We start from the raw sequence: 18,654 nt of genomic DNA, 5'->3' as shown, positions 1-18,654 counted from the left end.
ACCTGCAGCATTTGGGTAGGCAGGAGAATACTCGCCTCTTGGGTAGGATTTCAAACCACTGGTGACCTATTCAGGTCAGAAGGGGAGAGTCTCTCTATGTGGAGCTCTGGAAGGACCTTGAAACTCCAGGAGAGCGAGTGGATGGTTTTGATGCATAGGCAGGAAGACAGGGTGGGAGAAGTTCCAAGATGTTTGCTTAGCTGTGAGGAGGACTTTGGTTTAATGATGGGAATGGAACAAAAAAAGAGGAAGGATTCAGGCATTTGTTTTCTCTGTGGCCTGAGTAGTACCAGAAAGGTGTTCCTGTTTTGTATGCAACATCAGGAACAGAATAAATGTATTTGGCTTAAGGATGTCACAAGTAGCTCTGTTGTAGTGAAAGATGTTTGTTAAAAACTGCATGTTGTGGGTAAAATTAGTTTTGAATCGATTTGTTTTTAAATTGGTTTAGCCATTCAGATTCAATTTTATCTATGACTTTGAGGGGTTTCCAGACAACTCTTTCTTGAATAACACTATGGAGCTTTTTGGCATTATACCCAAATTAACAGCATGCTGCGTCATTAAAAAATAAAAGAGCTGCAATTTTTTCTTGGCGTAGATTTCTGCAAAGCAATAAAAGGCTCCTTATGTTGATTACAAATATTGTAAAGTGTTTACTTTGCTCTATAAACTTGGAGCATTTCATGTTTGGATATATTGTATGTGGCCTCTTAAGACCTTTTCCATTGTTCTGCTTGTATCTTGTTCGATGAGAGTTTCAGGTCTCATGCAAGATTTTTGAAGGACAATACCAGTGTGCCCTGCCAGAAAAGCAAAGGCAATAAAGGCATTTGTAGGCAGGATGCACATATATTAGCAATCTTGCCTTTAGTTAATACCTACTCTTTTAGTGATGGAAAGTTGCAGATTTCCAGTGACCTCATTTCTCCATATTTTAAAAGGAATACAGTTGACCTGGCCTGCAAACCAGTAGTGCTGTTCTTTATTGCTACATTGAAATACCAGAATTTATTTGTTATTTATGATTTGCTCATTATTAGACCAAACAAAAGTTTCTCTTTTTATAGTTCTAATTTTATACAGAGAAATCTCCAAGCTTCATACAGTCTAGGTGTTTCCACTTCTCAAAATTATTAATTGAAGAACCCCATGTAAGTTGCCAGTGAGGGCTGTGCACACCAAACCTCTTCCTGCATAATCCCATATGACCACGCAACTTTCCCAACCAGAAACTTCAGGTCCTATGAGTGGTAAAATGGTTTACAGCTGGCTAAAAGCTTCTCAGAAGTATTGATAAAAATGCCTTTTGCTGGCTCAGTAATAAAGGAAAAGGCAAGGATGAACTATCTCTGCCTTGGACAGGAGAGGAGCTGGCCCTGAACTTGTTCTGTGGAGCAGTGCAGGGAGTGCTTTTCTCAAGCATTACCCTTTAGCTACTCACTGGAGCTGTCTGAAAGCCAAGAATTTATTTTTAAGAAATAGTTTTGTTCTCTTTAATTTTGGGGGTTTTTTGTTGTTTTGTTTTTTTGTTTTTTTGTTTTTTTTTTTTGTTTCATTGCAACAGAAGCAAGGTTCTCATGCCTTTTAGTGTAGCACATGGATAAAGGGTGACCATATGGGAATAGGAGAAGTCATCATGGAATAGCTGGTGGACCAGAATCCCATCCTGTTCATGCTACCTGCTGTGCATGACCAGGTCAGGGATTTAGATCTGAATCACCAATTCTGTTTTCTATTCTGAAAATGAAGAAGTTCTCCATTATAAAATATGTTCTTAAGAAATGCTCATATTTTTACTTAGTTAGCTATATTTTTTTTACTGGTACATTGTTGATAGCATTCAGTGGGTGGCTTTTGTGCCATATCCTACTCCTATGCAGGATTCTTTTCAAGATATCTTTCATGTTGAATAACACACAATTTCAGACATTATTCAGACATTATTCAGAATTGACATTTATGAAAAATAGAAATATGAGTGCTAATGTTCTTAATTTGAAATTCGGGAGGCAGTTAGTAAGAAAGTTTAATCAACCATTAAATAATCAATACTTACTAGTTCACAGAAGGTTTATCAAAATTTTAATTTATTTGGTTCAAGGACATTGGAAAATATAATTTTCAACAGCCTTAAGGAGTTAGAAGGCTCACTCCCATTGAATTTAAAAGCAATTTGAACATTTTATTACCTCGGGCTTCCTTAATAATCCCAGCATGAACGAGTTGCATCTGTTGTTCTTTTACCATTGAAAGCAGTGAATTGTGGATTCTAAATTTCTAGTTCTTGAATTACTCTGGAAAATATTCAGACTAATTTAATAGTCACTATTTTTATTTTATCTTATTATATTGAGTTAATCAGTCTAAATTTTCTGGGAGAAACATTTTCAGTGAATAAAATTTTCTGAATATATTTGTTACCTTCACTTTTGTTATCATATGACCAATAATTCAGCCACCTGTCTCAAGTCCTTGACTCTTATGGCTTCTAGCTTATCCATAGTCTTCCTTCACTTCAGAAGGAGTTTATATGGATTCATGTAAGACACGCTTGCAGAAAAAAATAGTATATTTTGGAGCACATGAACTGGTTTCATTTCAGATTAAACAAATGTGGGAGATTTGCTGCAGCCAGGCATTCAAACCACAGAGGCAAACTAGAGTGGAAATGGTCATAGCATGGGCATCAGGTCCTCAGTACCAAGATGTAGCCAGAATCACCCTCTAGCCTGGCAGATGGAGCATTTCTTTGAAAATGGGGCCTGTGTGTATTGACCTCTTCATGCACCAAAAAGAAAAGGCTTAACCATCATACTGTCTGAGCAACCGGTGAAAAAGTCTATTTCTCTATTTAAAATAAGAAAAAAGGGTTTGGAGGAACGAGCCAACAGCATTGCTCTTTCCCTTCCATGGTTAGCATCACTTGTAAAGCAGAAATGGTGTAAGGAAACACTGCTGAAATCTGGCCTCTCTACATCATCTCCTGAGAAAAGGTGCCCTCCTACAGTTCTGAGCTAAACATATGAGAGGTAAGATTAAGTCATATCCTTAGTATTCCCTATTGCCCAGCTGAAAACTTATCTGATAAACATGCCAAGGACTTTCATACTGTCTTCCCTCCCTCCCTTCCTTCCAATCTCCCTGTCTTCCTTCCTCCCTCCACCCTTTAGTTCTGATGGATTATTGCAGAAGGACAGAAGGGAGAAGGAGGAGTCCTTGCCCTTTTCCCTGGGCTGAGAGAAGCTCTTCCAGCCCTGGCTGTGGGATGTACAGCAACATCCCAGCTCCAGCCTGCTTGGCCTCCTGGGAATCTGACTGGCAGGTGAGGTGCCAGTGTGCTCAGCCTGCTGTGCCATCCTGAGATTTGAGGATGTTTGCACTGGGTCACTCCTGCAGAATGAGTGGGAGGTGAGTTGAGGGTCAAACTCCAGATTTAGAAATGCACAGTCCTCATCGGAAAACAGCCTTTGTCTCTGTAGAGTGTAAAGTCTCTCGAGTAATGGTAAAATAGGAACAGCCATTATTACCAGGCAGTAGGATGAGATCTGCGGGGAGGGCAGTTTTCTCCCATCAGGAGATGGAATGTATTTAACATGGATAGGGAACAACTGTGCCAGGCTGTGAATCTGCTGTGGTAAGCCAGAAGTCCCATCACCAGATTCTATAGTGTAGAAACCCTTAAAAAATTCCTAAGTGTCCTTCCATCTGCTTTGCTCCACAGTTCAAACTAAAACATGCTGCAGAAGACTATCCATCTTGTCAGAAGTTGGAATTTTAAAAGCAAAATATAGTAATAGAAGAATGATTTGTCCCGAGAAACATTTCCTTTTGATGATCAGATAACAGTAGAATAATAGAGACCCTTCAAAGCATGTATGCAAAGAGACTTATTATTAAGCCCCAGATATAGTCTAAATTCAAAAGGCAAGATGGGGTGCTTTAACTTCCCCTGTTTGTACTGTCGTTTGTGTATCACAAGACGACAGCTGTAGCTCAGAGGACAGACGTGCTCCTGGCAAGTGATGGGTGTTTGTGAGCAGGAACTTCCTGGGAGATATTGACCGGGTCACGGGCAGCTGCTCGGAAATTTGTTAAGTAATCTATCTGATATGTCCAAGGAGTAGCACATCCGAATCAATCCATCCAAATGCCTCAGGAATATCAATAAAGAGATAATAAATCTGATAATTCTCTGTGATTTGCTCTGGTGTGAAGCTACCAGGGAAGCCTTGTACAGTTTGAAGATTAATTCTAGGACACATTTGTTAGGGTGACAAATGCTCTATGCCAGAACTGTGGCTGGTGAAAAATTCATTTCAAATTAATTCCAGACTTTATTTTCCACAATAATCTGCTGTCGTAAAAGTGAGTGGCAACAAATGCCAATTGCTAAGGATGTTTTCAAAAGGGAACTGGACCCCAGGTTTACAGAATGAGTTTTCCAGCATGTTTTTTCTTTTGTGGATCTCCCACTTAATTTCTGTTCAGCAAAAAAAACATTTATTTCTTTGCTGTTGTTCTAAATTTTAAACCACAGTAAAGATAACAATAAACCATTAAGTATAACATAGTAAATACAAAGCCTAAAGAGATAACATATATATTTATATAGTTAATACCCTATTCCAATTAGGTACATTAGTTCTAAGTCCCTTGTGAGAAGGAAAAAAAAAGTCCCATCAGGCACAATCCTGAAGTCAATATTTTTTTTTGTTTCCTTTGACTGTCATAGGTATAAAATCAAGTATATAGTCTAGAAATTATGTTACATATATTATAGACTAATTATATTAATCTATAATTTATTTACTATTTTTTCCATTTGTCAGACACCTTCAGCAAAGAATCCCAGCACTTTTTCTGACTTAATGATGTGAGAGAAGTGACATTTCTCAGAGCAAACTGGCACTCTTAGAATTTTTTTTAATGTTTGAAAAATTCAGAATTCTGTTTGTGATCTTCATTCTAAAAATTATCAAAATTACCTGCATCTTTTCAAATTAACTCCAGATTTTTGAAGATCAAGACTAGTACTTTAGCTATCTATGTCTTGGTCAGTGAAAGAAATTTGTATTTGTTTTACAAATAAAGAAGAGAAAGTAGGAGTTGAATGTTCAGTTTACAAAAATAAAAGGTGAGCAACTATTAATTCGAACAAAATGCTATTTCCACTAGTTGAGTCTGCTAAATTTGGCATTTGAACTGTAGAATTTTTAAAACTCTATAGATTTTTTTTCTATATTCCTAAATCTTTTGCTGGACAAAAGTCTGACTGTGCCTTAAACAGAATACTCTTTGTCCCCTTTGTTCATACCACCATCCTATCATAGTATCTGCCTTTTGTAAATCTAGATAAGAAAAAGTTTATGTTGAAAGCAAGAACATAAAAGTAGATGATGGAATGCAAGCATCCCCCTCACCTCTGTCAGTGAAGTTTTGTTCCTCAGAAACACAGGCTCTGCTGGTGCCACTTCCTAGGCTCTTTTACACTGACTTTTGGAAAAGAGCAAGAGTCCTACAATGCCTGTCCAGCCAGTGCTGGCTGTTCAGTGCTGCACCAAATGTATTTTTTCAGAATATCCATTTTCCCCCATTTTATGTGCAATTTTTTAGGCAGACGTGATCTTTCTTTTCTACACTTGTTGGCAAAAGCACAGCCTCTGTCCCTCAAGTGCAGATGAGAAGATGAAGCCCAGAGAACCTGGTATTGAGGACTCACCTCTCCAAGAGAAGAACTGATATGGGACGGGGTCAAAAGATGGTTTGAAGTCAGACTGTGGTTGGGAGCAGAACCTTACTGCATCTTTCTTTTAGCAAATGGTTCAAACCATAGAATTCTTAGGCAAAGCATAGAAGATTTTACTTAAATTTTATTTTAGTGTGGAAGGCAGCAGGCCATGGATATTTCATGGCAGTTTGTTCCTATTACACTTGCCTTCAATAAGAGGTTCTCCTCATTCCCTGTCCAAGGGAATGAAGAAGAACTGCAATAGCATTTAGCATTCAGTGTCTCAGTATCATAAAATTTTGTTTTGGTGTTTTTTCTCCTTCCATGAGCTCAGTTGTCTCTCAGAGAATTTGGTTTTGTTTTGCTTTAGGAACAAAAATTTTTAATCCCCTTGTAGCTCTTCTTCTGACTTCCCACAAGATATTGATTTCAGAGAGGTATTTTGTAGCCCCTTATGAAAGACTTACACTTTATAATTTTGAACATTATACCTTATTCTATGGACTTTGATCCATCTTCACAATTTATATATTAAAAGCTAAGTTTGCTCAGCTATGAAGTAGAGAATGTTGGTGGTGGACCTCATTTCAGCATATTCAGAGTGGATTTGACCAAAGTTACTTGACACAGATGAATTTGTATCAAGTATTTTTCATAACTGCTTTTCCCCCAAAAGATCAGATTTGTTTTAGGGCAAAAGTACATGTTTCAGGTTATTCTATGCTTTTTACTAAGAATGACTTTCACTGTGAATGTGAACAGGGACATCAGGTTGTGCAAACTGTTAATGAAGGAGAATGTCCTACTGTGCTACGAGTTTTATGTTGAATGGCTACCACTTGAGGGACTGAAATTTCCATTTAGTTCTTAAGCCACATAGCAAAAACAACACCAGTGCCTGATGGCATTAAAATATGTATTTCAAAGGCTAGAAATGTTATGCAAAAAGTAGTTGAAACCCAAGAATTTTACTTGTGCATGGGTTCATGTGTGGAGATATCTGTGTATGCTACTAAAGAAAGCTAGTTAGAAGCACCTCAGGCTTGTTTTTGTGTCTGGATCTCATCTTCAGCATGTCCGTGTGCGATGATTTGAACATGGGTCTCTTGGGGTTTAGTCTTGCATCCATGTAACCAGATACCCAGACATGACAAACACGTTGGGACCAGTGTTATTAAATGTCTTCATTAATGAAAAAGACGAAGGGATTGAGTGCACCCTTGGCAGGTTTTGCAGATGGCACCAATCTGAGGGCTGTGGGTGACACCTGAAGGATGGGATGTCATCCTGAGGGACCTAGACAAGCTCAAGAGGTGGCCCTTGGGAATGTCACGAGGTTTAATAGACCAAGTCCAAGGTGCTGCACCTGGGTCAGGGCATCCCCCATTACCAGTCCAGGCTGGGGATGAACAGATCCAGAGCAGCCCTGGGGGTGCTGGTGGGTGAGGGGCTGGACATGCCCTAGCCATTGGGAGTCCAGAACCTCCCGTGTGCTGGGCTCATCCAAAGCCCTCTGGGCAGCAGGGCAGGGAGGGGATTCTGCCCCTCTGCCCCGCTCTGCTGAGACCCCACCTGCAGGGCTGCATCCAGCTCTGGGCTCCCAGCACAGCAAGGACAGGGAGCTGCTGGAGCCAGGCCAGAGGAGGCACCAAGGTGATCAGAGGGATGGAGCAGCTCTGCTGTGAGGAAAGACTGAGAGAATTGAGACTGTTCAGTCTTGAAAAGAGATGGCTTTGGGGTGACCTTATTGTGGTTTTCCAGTACCTGAAGGGAGATCACAGGAAAGATGGAGAGAGACTGTTTAGAAGGGTCTGGAGTGACAGGACAAGAGAGAATGCATTCAAACTGACAGAGAACATTTTTAAATCAGAGGTTAGGAAGAAATTCTTTACTGTGGGGGTGGTGAGGCACTGGCACAGGTTTCCCAGAGAAGCTGTGGTTGCCCCATCCCTGGAAGTGTTCAAGGCCAGGTTGGATGGAGCTCTGAGCAACCTGGTCTGGGGGAAGGTGCCTGTGAAAGGGGGTTGGAACGAAATGATCTTTAAGGTCCCTTTCCAACCCATGCCATTCTATGATTTTATGATAATTTAACATTTGAGATTCATGAAAGGGATTTATATTATATTAGGATAATTTGTTTTGTATTTATGTATACCTAAAATATGTATTACTTTCAACTGAAAAAGAAATTTATCTTGTAGAAATAGTTATTTAATCTCAGATACATCAGTTATAAGGAAAAATATTTTATTTTTATTCTGTCAGTAGGCACCTGGTTCACAAACTTCTTAGAACAGATTATTGAAAAATATTTCTTTTCTGTCCTCAATCATGGAAAGAACTTCAAACTCAAAAAGATACTTTGGTGCAAGATGTTTTCACCTTGTCTTAAAATGATATAATTTAACTGTGGTCTGCATACCTTTAATTAAAACAGGGTGCTAATGGGGTTCTGACACTCCAGACAAAGTGGGTAAGAGAGATATAAAGTAATTTGTAGTTAATATAATAAAGTATTACATTGGTCTCTTGGAAACTTGATTGTCACACTACTGAAGTTATGCATGTTTACAAACTATCTTGAATTTGGTTCAAAACCTTTTGAAAAGAGAATACTTGAAGATAATGTTGATACATTTTCTATATTTTTTTAAATTTGCTTTGTCTTTCTTGTGGTCTCAGCTTGCACTAAAATAATCAGCTTCTCCCTCTCCAGTTTCCCTTTCTCTGTGTGTTCATATTGATTGTATATAAGTCTGTGTGGATTTAGGAGCAGTTTTCACTTCAGTTAATGCATTACCAGAAAAAAATAATGAAATTCTAGTTATATGACCATCAATTTGATCAACATAGATCTCTTTACTTCAATTTTGTCTAATTCTACAGTGCTTATCTTCACACTTCTACAATTAAGTGGTGGTGTCACCATCCCTTGAGGTGTTCAAGATGCTACTGCATGTGGCACTCAGTGCCATGGTCTAGTTTAAAAAGTGGTGATTAATTTTCCATCATAAACGGTTGTGTGGGATATTTTGAAACTGTTATCATGGTAGTCAACATTCTGTTGTATACTGGATACTTGGCAAATACATGAGAGCTTACAAATTTTTACCTGTCTTCACTTCTAAGCTATTATAAACTCTCTACTTCTAAATGGTGAAAATCAGTTTTTCAAAGAAAGGCATTTTATTATATTTTTAAATAAAATCCATAAAAACATGGCTTGAACTCTAGAAGTCAAGTTGAATTTGCCAGTTTGAGAAGGGGGGAAGGTTTTTTGTTTGTTCCTCCATTTGTTTTTGTTGTTGTTTTTCTAATTCTTTTTTCTTCTTTGTGAAATATTGAACTTAACAAGCATGATTTGAATTAAAATAATATTGGAATTATACAGCTCAGTGTTTTTACAGAGTCTTTATTTCTGAAAGAACTGTGATTTGCTTTTATTTTACAGGACTGGAAAGAAACGTTTTCCATAGATGTCAGCTCCTGTCTGCTGTGATGCTCCAGTCTGAGTGATGCTACGTTCAGCACTGAGTAGTACTGGCAAAGGAGATCAGCTTCTCACAATGAGGTAGGTTTCATTCTCTTCCACAGGGCCTGATGAAGTTCTTCAGTCACTTTTCTGTTTAATATGAGTGAAGTCAGACAGGTATTCCAAGTCTGACTTCACCTTGACTTGTCATTGGTTTTGGTGGCTTTCTCTGTGTTGGCATTTAGCCAAGAGATTAATTAATGAGTCCAGGTGTTGTAGTGGGCTACAGTGTTGCATGAGCTTTCCTTCGTGTTACAGATCTGTTCCAGAGCATTCTTGGGCTGTTGTGACTGTTACCTGTGACTACAGGTGCACTCTGTAGTCCCTGTGCACGTCATCAGAAAGAGCATATCTTAGTTAACCTTCCTCAGGCAAGGTTACTTCCTAACAGAATGGTTTCAGGAGAGTGATTTGAGGAAGGTTTGCATGTCGTTCTTCTTCTTCTTCTTCTTCTTATTGTTATTATTATTATTGTTAGACATAATCTGTGCTCAAAGGGCAGTACAATGAATAGGTATTGCCTAAAGGTCTTGGTTCTCTTTCACTATTTTCTCACTGGTGGTAAAAGACATATTGAGGTGAGAGTTTGTTACTTAAACATGGGACTGGTAAATATGACACAAAAGATGCAATAGACCCACAGCCATCTGGAATGGCAGCTGAGCCCTTGGCAGGATTCTGTAGGGTATGCAAAATGCATGAATTGCCTCTGCTTAGCAGTCCTATCCTATATGTTAGATTTCTCTTTCAGGAAACTGTAAAAACTGGTTCAGTTTAGATTGTGATAGACTGTAATCCCAGATTCAGAGGTGATGTTGGAAATGAGGGGCAGCAGGAGACCTGCAGGGAAAGAAGGGTTGAAACAAAGTAAGTAAAACTAGGAAGGTGTTGGACAGTAAAGGGCGGGGGGGTGTTAATTTATTTTATTTTCCATTGGTTGCCTTTCCTACTTATACTTTTCATGAGCTAGTGAGTGACGTCTTTTCTGAGTTATTCTGTTGTGCATAATTTCACAAAAAGAAATGTATTAATTGCTCTGTGCTGTACTGCATCCCCTCATTGTGTACCAAGTGTAAGGGAAAATATTACGGTTGGTATCTGACATGTGGAACTAATTTGCCTCTGTTGGAGTTCAGGGAGAGGTCTTGGCTATAACAGTGGATGAAAACACCAGGAATTATAGGCACCTCACCTCATGATGCTTCATTTGTAGTTTACACTTGTGATGATATACTATGGATAAAATATGGGGACCATATCTTGGCCCCATTGAAATCAGTAGGAGTTTTTCTCTTAATTTCAACTAGGCCATGACACTGGGAATCTCTATTGGCTCCTGGTGAAGGATTTGTTCTATTCCTGCCCCTAACTAGACCTCCTCTGAGGACTAAGTTTTTAATATTGCTACCAAATCTGCTTCTTAGGTAATAATTCTCTCTTATTGAAGTTTATTTTTTCTTGATTTAGGATATCCTATGCTTGAAGGAAACATGTTTCTATACCTATATTTTTCTGTCCTTAAATATGACCATATCATTATGGATAATTGTAGACTGAATCTCAGGAAATAGTATCTGATGAAAAGATAAAGGACTTCAGAACAATTTACCAAGGGATAGGGTGGCAATTCTACAGGTGAGGTATTATTATGCAAGAACTGCAGGAAACAAGGCTTAACTCTGAGAGGAAGACTAGATCATGTAATAGCTCTTTAATATCTTCAGTTTCTATGACTGCAAATTCTTTCATGAGCTTATGGTGGATTTTCCCCTTACTAACAGTTTGGATTTGATAAGTTTAGCTTTGTCTGTGGATGAAAAGATATACTTCAGTATTATTCTTGCTATAGTAATAGGTTCTTTCACACTCTCACATCTGAAGCATGTGCTGCCCATAGGTCATTCATAACTTAGAAATCCTTTGACTAAAGGGCACCAGAATTCTTATTTTCTACACAATATTTTTTTTTCTATCAGCTGATGAGTGGAGCTCTTTGCTCTAATATAGTCCACTTATTGTATAGCGCAGCCATCAGAGTACATTAAAATTGTTGTCTGACATATGAGGATAGAGCTTTGATTGCCAAAAACTTGAATGCTACACTAAAGCTACTTCTGACTCTGAGATATTTTTTAATGCAATTGTTGTTTCTGAAAAAGGGACAGATGTGAAATGCTGAGTGTGCTCTTGTCTGTTATTTGATTTATCTGTTTCAATATCTCAGGTTCATCAGCTCCTATTGGAAGTATCATTCTATTGGTGTATCTTGTTTTAGGAATTTTACAATATTTTTCATTAGAAATCTCTCCCAGTTTGGGCTGGGTTTTAAGAAGTACACGGTTTATGCAGTGCATCTGTCCATATGCATCTGTATGCTCTGTTGGGAGCTTGAAGCTGAGTGGTAGAGATATCAAAAAGGTTCTCTTCTGCATGCTCTGGCCCAAGTGTCCACATGAATGTTCTGTTATGTTTTGTTACACAAAGCTGGGAGGGAAGGCCATGAAGGTGTTGAGCCATTTTTTGCCTAGTCCTATGGTGCTAATTTACCAGTTTCTGCTCCCTGCATTTTGCATCATTCCTTTAAAACTGTGTAAAAAACATATTTTGCATCTTGAATTCCTTTGCCTTTACTCTCATACATAAGTATCAGGGCTCTGGCCAGTGTCTAAGATGGTTAACGTTGCAGAGGGGGTGGGGGTAAAATATTTTCACCAGGGAAGAATCATGATGTCTGTCCACCATGGGTGTTGCTGCTTTTACTTCCCTGTGCTCTTCTTGGTGTCCTTGTTTGTCACCTCCTGTAGAGATCTGTGAGAGATGTTTAGGGCAGTCATGCTGAGTACATGTATATTATCTAACTAATGAACCAAAATACTGAGTCTTGCTTGTTCCTGTTATTTTGGATCAACTCACGGAATCAATATTAATATTTTGCTTTGTTAATTAACTTGCCAAAGCAAACCACTTATTCACCTGAAAGAGTACCCAGAAAACAAGAACCTAGTGTTCTTCTCCTCACAGTTGTTACAGATGCTTTAGTATTTGAAGTATCCTGTAGGTATAGTCCTACACTAATTTGTAAAAAACCGTAGTATAAGTAAATCCATTTTTTAATACAAGATTTTGTAGTGATAAGAATGCTTGATGGAGGGAAAATGATTCACTGCAATTTGTAACTTGGAGAACACAATCCATTTGACTCCTTTTTCTGTATAACACAAAGAGTTCATCTGTTGCACAATGTTCATTTTTAATTAAACATTTTATCATAGCACTGCCTTTTATTGACATTCCTCATAATAGAGCTGATAAGATCTTGACCTACTCTTCAATACAGCAATGTATAACTCAATACTCTGGCACACACTGTTCCCTTTGGAATTAAACCCACGCTTTTCTGATTTAATTTTAAAATTGTATGTACTTTTGGTCCCATTTATTTACTTTAACTATTTATACCCCTTTTTACTTATACATTTTGGATGCAATCATTTCTTGGGCTATCACTCCTGTATGCTCAAGCTTTTACCTAGCTGGACCACTTTTTTAAGTCTTTTTTCCTTTTTTAATATCTTTTTAAAATTTTGCAATAAGAGGTAATTTATCACCTAATCTTGTTTCCTACTGTACCTTTTAACCTTTTATGTACAATTTTGATTAGGTGTGCTAATTCACTCACTGTTGCCTTAAGCACACGTTCATAGAATTTCTGCTACCACAGAAATTCCTTTAGATACTTCATAACAGGAGATTCCTGAAGATGTCCCCAAAGTTGAACAACGAAGCTGATCCCTGTCAGTAACCTTAACAAACCCTGTGATATAAAGCTTCCCAGGACCATGTGTTTAGCCATACTGATAAGCACCCCTGTAGCTTGGCAGGATTTTGTCACCTCCAGAGGACCTGCACCAGGGGAGTGGGAACCAATCCCTTCAGCTGGTAGTGGCTGCTGAGGTGCTGCTGACACAGAAGAGATCTGGAGACAAGCTGAACACAGAGCAGCATCCCGAGGGAAAAAGCCTAAAGTACATTTCCAGGGCTTGCTGCTTCCTGCACAGGGTTTTAGTGTTCCTCTAGATGGGAAAAACAGAATTCTCTAATATTTTGCTGCAGCAAATCACCCCTTCTGAGTTGAGCACCCACCGTAATCACCTAAATTTCTGAGGATCGTCAGGTGTTGCAAGACCCCATTTCTCAGTAATCTCCACACCTCTTGCTATATCAGCTGTGTCAGATGATAATGACTCAGCTACCCCATGCTTCTCTTTCATACTTTGCAGTCAGTTTTGCTGCTCATCCTTCTCATGCTGCAGGCACGCTCACTATAAATGTTTCACTGTTCACTATAAATGTGTATGGATTTGGGCTGATAAATTTGGGGTAATTTAATACCCATTTGAAATTATTTCATGTAATAAATTGCAGAAAATACAGAACTGCCTTGCACTTGAGAAGAGCTTTAAAGAAGGGGGAATATTCAACTGCTGAGGATGTTTTCTTACATTATGGCAGACTTTTTAATCTTGCTTGGTCAGCAAAGAAGTTAAAAATCACACAGGGCCTATGACAGTATGAATTTACCATGTGCCAAATGTGTATCTTTCAAAGTTAAAACTTCCAACCTCTTTGGTCTTCAAAAAGCTCCACATCTTCATGGATAAATAGGTGTGTAATTAATTTAAATAAGTACTTACTAGATCTCTGAACTAAACTTAGGTTTCTTTTTTTGGCATATTCTTTCTCCAAATCTACAAGAAAACATACTGCCATGTTATTAGAAACATGGAGTGCATGACTTGAAAGAGAGAGTGCATTGAGCTTTTTCAGTTGTTCTAAAAGGGAACAGTTTATGAAAAAGGAGCAAGTTCATGGCCTTCTACACCCACCTGAGTTGGAGAATTGTGAAAACACAACCAAGGTGTCCCTGGGGTACCTAGGACCTTGTCAGCACAGGTGCCACAAGCCACAGGTGCCTCTCTGTCTTGGTTGCCTCTGTCATCCAGGCTGGATTGATGAAGGCAAATCAGGGAAACGCCAGCAGAGCCCCAGGACACTGTTGGCAGTGCAAACACAACTAAAACACTACAGGCACAGGGCATCACCATCCCCAAGAGAGGAGGGGCTGTGACAACGCAGAGAATGAAAAAGCAATCAAACTGTTTGCTGTATCTAGTCCTGAAAGCTCACTTGTTTAAACCAGAGCTAAGACATATCAGGTGAAGCTTCCAGTTACATTAGAGGTACTGGACATCGCCACTGAACTAAAGATACTGAATTTTGATCATATGGTGGAGTAGAGAGGCTCAATTTATGCATATCCTGCATAAATTCTGCATCTATCTTTTAGATGCAGTGCTGCTTATGAACTTGTTTGCTCTCCCTTGCTCTCCCACCCTGGACAATCCTCCAGCTGACATGATGAAAAGGGGAAGTAACATGGGTGTTTTGCTTTCTCACTTTGTTTTATTGGGTTTTCTTGGTTTATACCTCTGCAACTTCAGTCTGGCTCAACCAGTGGCTCACACTGGCTCACAGTGCTTGAGTTCGCAGAAGAAAATGGGCAAGCTAGGATGGTCACTAGCTGCTCTGCAGATGCATTGGTATTGGTTTTTAACAGTTTTTTAACACAATCAGTCTTCTAGGTATTTTCTAAAATTAATAAAATAATATCCTGGGTTTTTAACATACTTAAAACATGTTAAAAAAAAATTCTGTTGTATTTATGGGTGAAGATTTGTGTACGTATTCTTTTATTTGTGGGAGACTCTAAAGCACATCATTTCCCACCATCTTTTTACAGAAAGTAAAGTAAAATATTTATAGGCAAACAACCCTCTCTAACATCTGCTTCAAATGATTCTTTTATTTGTGGGAGACTTAATTTTTCAATGTAAATTTTGAGAAGTATTTTCAAATGTTCATTTTCATTAAAACCATTTTAAATGCAAAAGTTAGCTTGTTTTTAGTGACAGAACTCAAATAAATGTAGATCTTATTTCCCCAATAAGAAATATTTTATATCGTTAAAAAACCCAAAAAACTTGCTTAGCTGTTGGTTTTTTTATTCAAAGATACAGCCTCATCAGAGGGAAGGTGAAAGTGGGATTTAACTAAGTCTGTAATCTCATTTCAAAAGATGTGTTCAAACTTATGTCAATGAGTATTTTGAATCCCCATCCTTGGTCACACCCTGTATGTTCCCTGTGCAGTGTAGAGTCTGGCACAGGGAGCAAAACCATGGAAGGACAAGTCCCGAAAGGGCCACAGTGGTGGAGATTGGGATGGCCTGAGCCACTGTAGGTGGCTCTGGCTTTGCTAATGGCAAATTACCAGCTTTCTAAAACTCATGAAAATTCACACCCACTTGATGTAAAGTCTAATTTGCTTCTGTGCACCCTCAAGACAGGAAAAAAGTGTTCTAAGAAGAGTGGAGTTAGGTAGCATTGTTGTTTCTGTGTATATTTGTTTAGTGCTTTAGATTTTGTTGCAAGACAAAGTCTCTTGATTGTGTGCTTTGCTTGCATTCAGCTCCTTAAGAAGGGATGTGTTTTGTTTATCAGCTTATTAGCTGACAAAATAGCATTCAAATTTAGTCTTAGAGAACATTCTTGGAATATTACAAGGACATTATTTAGAACGAGTGGATAAGCTTTATTTTGTTGATGTTTTACTGGGGTTTGCCCATTCTAAATCTCACTATTTTATAGCAAACAGTTTAATGATTCATGAAGTGCCAAAGTTAATTGCTTAGATACTGGTCTTAAATTCCTGTAAAAATAAATCTATTGACCCTAATAATTTGATTCTAGTACATTATTAATATAAATATTGAGAGTGTTCTCTTACATCAAAAAAAAAAAAAAAAAAAAAAGAACCAACCCATCTCAGTATTTGGACCTTTTTAAGTTCACAGGTGGTCATGTAGGAAATACATACCTAGAGTATGTATATGTAAAGTAATATGGGAAATAGGAATATGGAGAAAGCTGTCTCTTCACTTAAGACATTTAGCTAGAACTTGCAACGTGTGAGTTAATTTGCTGAATTCTACTGTGAAAAATCTAACATTTTCCATGATTCCCCATGCATGATGGATACTTTAATCTCAAGGGAGAATGTGAGAATTTTAATAGATTCTTTTGCGGAGCCTGTGTTTTAGTAGACTTGCCTTCTTTTTATAAGATGAGGTTAATTTCCTGCAATTTTTGTTTCTTCACCTTTCCTCTTAGCTTTATTTTATCACAAAAGCCTATTAGAGGAGTCAAATTTTTTATTTTGAATTGGATAAAGGCAACAGATTTTAGCTCTGAATTGTGTATATATGATGCATAATTTTCATGCAACTTCCTGCTAGGATGTTCTCCTTCTCCCTGCACCCAAATGCACACTGAATTACAGTTTTGGTGTGAATTTAACGAAAGGATATTCTTCTGCTCTGCAGTTTCTCTCAGTTTTTGTATTTAGTGGTGTGATATGGCAGCTTTCACTATATCCATAAAATATGAATGAGCATCAATAAACTATCCAAGGGAAAGGAGTTTTAAGGAAGTGGTTGAATGAGGAGAGGGTGACTGTACAAAAAATCCCTGGAAGTTCTGTCAGTACATACACAGGTAAAAAAGGAAGAGGTAATTTGGGCAAGAAGATCTGTAGACACCCTGTTGAAATTGTAAATTCAATGTGTAGACAATGCGTTGAAATTGTAAATTCTACATGGCATTTGGTGTAAGGAAGCTCATCCTCTGTTCCCTGTGCTGCTCTCCAGGGATTCACAGCCTGCAGTCACAGCCACACCCACCGGCCGCCAGATTGTGTGGGGAAAAAAACCAACCTGCAGCAAGTATTTGCTAGAAAGTCCCACTTGAACAAAGCACTTTAACTGACTCCTTAGGCAGTTACGAGCATTTGTGGAGAATTAACAAACAGAAAAGACCCTCTTTTCTCCGCAGCCAGGAAAAGAGCACAGTTTTGTGCTCTGAGTGACCAGTCACGCATCGCGAATAACGAATCGTGATTGTTCCTATCGGTCAGTTAAAAACAGTGTCACAGGGTCAAATATGTTTGCATACTCTGCTCTAGGACTTGTGGCTAATGAAGTAATTACTAACACTTGTGACCTATTTGCAGACACCTGGTGAACAAATTTAAGGGCTCTATCCATTGGCTGTTCTTCCCAATTCCAGCAGCCCTAGCTAAAAATGTGTAAAATCTAGACTAGAACAAAATAAGTTTCATCATGTGATTGCAAAGTCCATCCTCAACACCTGCTGTGATAGATCCTTTATTGATTGGAATAGTACAGATGATGGATTTTGGTTTTGTGAGCCCGTTCAGTCCAAACCAAGAGACCTATCCAGGCCTACAGGACCTTGAAATACCTGTATTATTTTTCAGTCATCTTTTAAGTATGAGATACTGTCACAGTAATTATATTCTTTGATTAATATATGCAGTAATGATTCAGACAAGCACTGTTCAGAGGTAGGCAAAGGTCTAATCTGCTTTTCCAGGTGTTTGTACTTACTGCAAGGATCAAGTTTTTTGGTGGTCGCCAGGCAGAAAAGGAAGCCTTGGCGGGTGAAATGATGAGCAGGATTGGTCTCAGACACTCAGCTTCAACCTTAAAACTGTCCTTATTCCAGTGATTACTGCAAGCAGAAATATCTTCCCAAATGAGTGTGAGGAGGAGGGAGTGGAGGCCAGGGTTGGGAGCATGTAAAACTCAGAACCACAAGGTTTTAAATTCCATTGTATATTTAGTGCAGTTATTGTTTTTCTGGGACTGATGTGCTGCTCTAAAGAACAAGTGAAAACTGCATCAGTCTCTGTGTCGTTGCATTTCACACTGATTTTTACTTTAATATCCTATTTTGTACTTTCAAAAGAAAAAAAAGTTTTAAGGAAGAAGTAAAGGGAGTGTTTTGGTTAGAAAACAACAAGCAAACTTTATGAAGTCTAGTTTGTAAAATCTTTAGCGTCTCTTTTGCTTTTTGTTCTGTAATTGATTACTAGCACCCCCTTTAACCCACCTTAAAGGGCAAGCAGGAAATTCATGTTTTCGCTCATCAGCTCGTCCCTCTGAAAAGTGTTCAATATTAAAACAGTTTGCAAGGAGCAAAGGCAGAAGAAACAAGAGGCCCAGTTAGACCGTGGCAAGGTTAGGAGGTGCATGTCTGGTGCCTGCAGCAAATATCAGACCTTGTTCCTGTACAATTTTTGCATGGGGAGACCAAGTTAATTGGGGTATGGTTCTGTTCTTTCCTTTATGTGTGACCTTTTATTATCTCTGTGGCCCTGTAGTTCATGCAGTGTCATAAAGCTGTGGGAAAGTCTTGCAGCTGGTGTTATCAGCTGCTGGAAATTAACTTAAAAATTGAAATATTTGTGTTTC

The 18,654-nt window shown here is 38.5% G+C and overlaps 1 protein-coding gene across 1 annotated transcript in view; it reads left to right on the top strand.

The window, feature by feature from the left end:
- The window catches only part of LOC121341351, a 227,271-nt gene that overhangs the window by 38,189 nt on the left and 170,428 nt on the right, over window positions 1–18,654 (top strand). The window contains exon 2 of the mRNA XM_041414796.1: window positions 9,183–9,302. Within this exon, the coding sequence (XP_041270730.1) occupies window positions 9,247–9,302 (56 nt within the window). The 5' untranslated portion in view covers window positions 9,183–9,246. The remainder of the gene's footprint in view (window positions 1–9,182; window positions 9,303–18,654) is intronic.

The sequence above is a fragment of the Onychostruthus taczanowskii genome, unplaced genomic scaffold (assembly GCF_017590055.1).
Source record: "Onychostruthus taczanowskii isolate IOZ18803 unplaced genomic scaffold, ASM1759005v1 scaffold47, whole genome shotgun sequence".
Taxonomy (NCBI): domain Eukaryota; kingdom Metazoa; phylum Chordata; class Aves; order Passeriformes; family Passeridae; genus Onychostruthus; species Onychostruthus taczanowskii.
The sequence above is the reverse complement of the archived record's forward strand: the minus strand, read 5'-3'. Positions and strand labels throughout refer to the sequence as shown.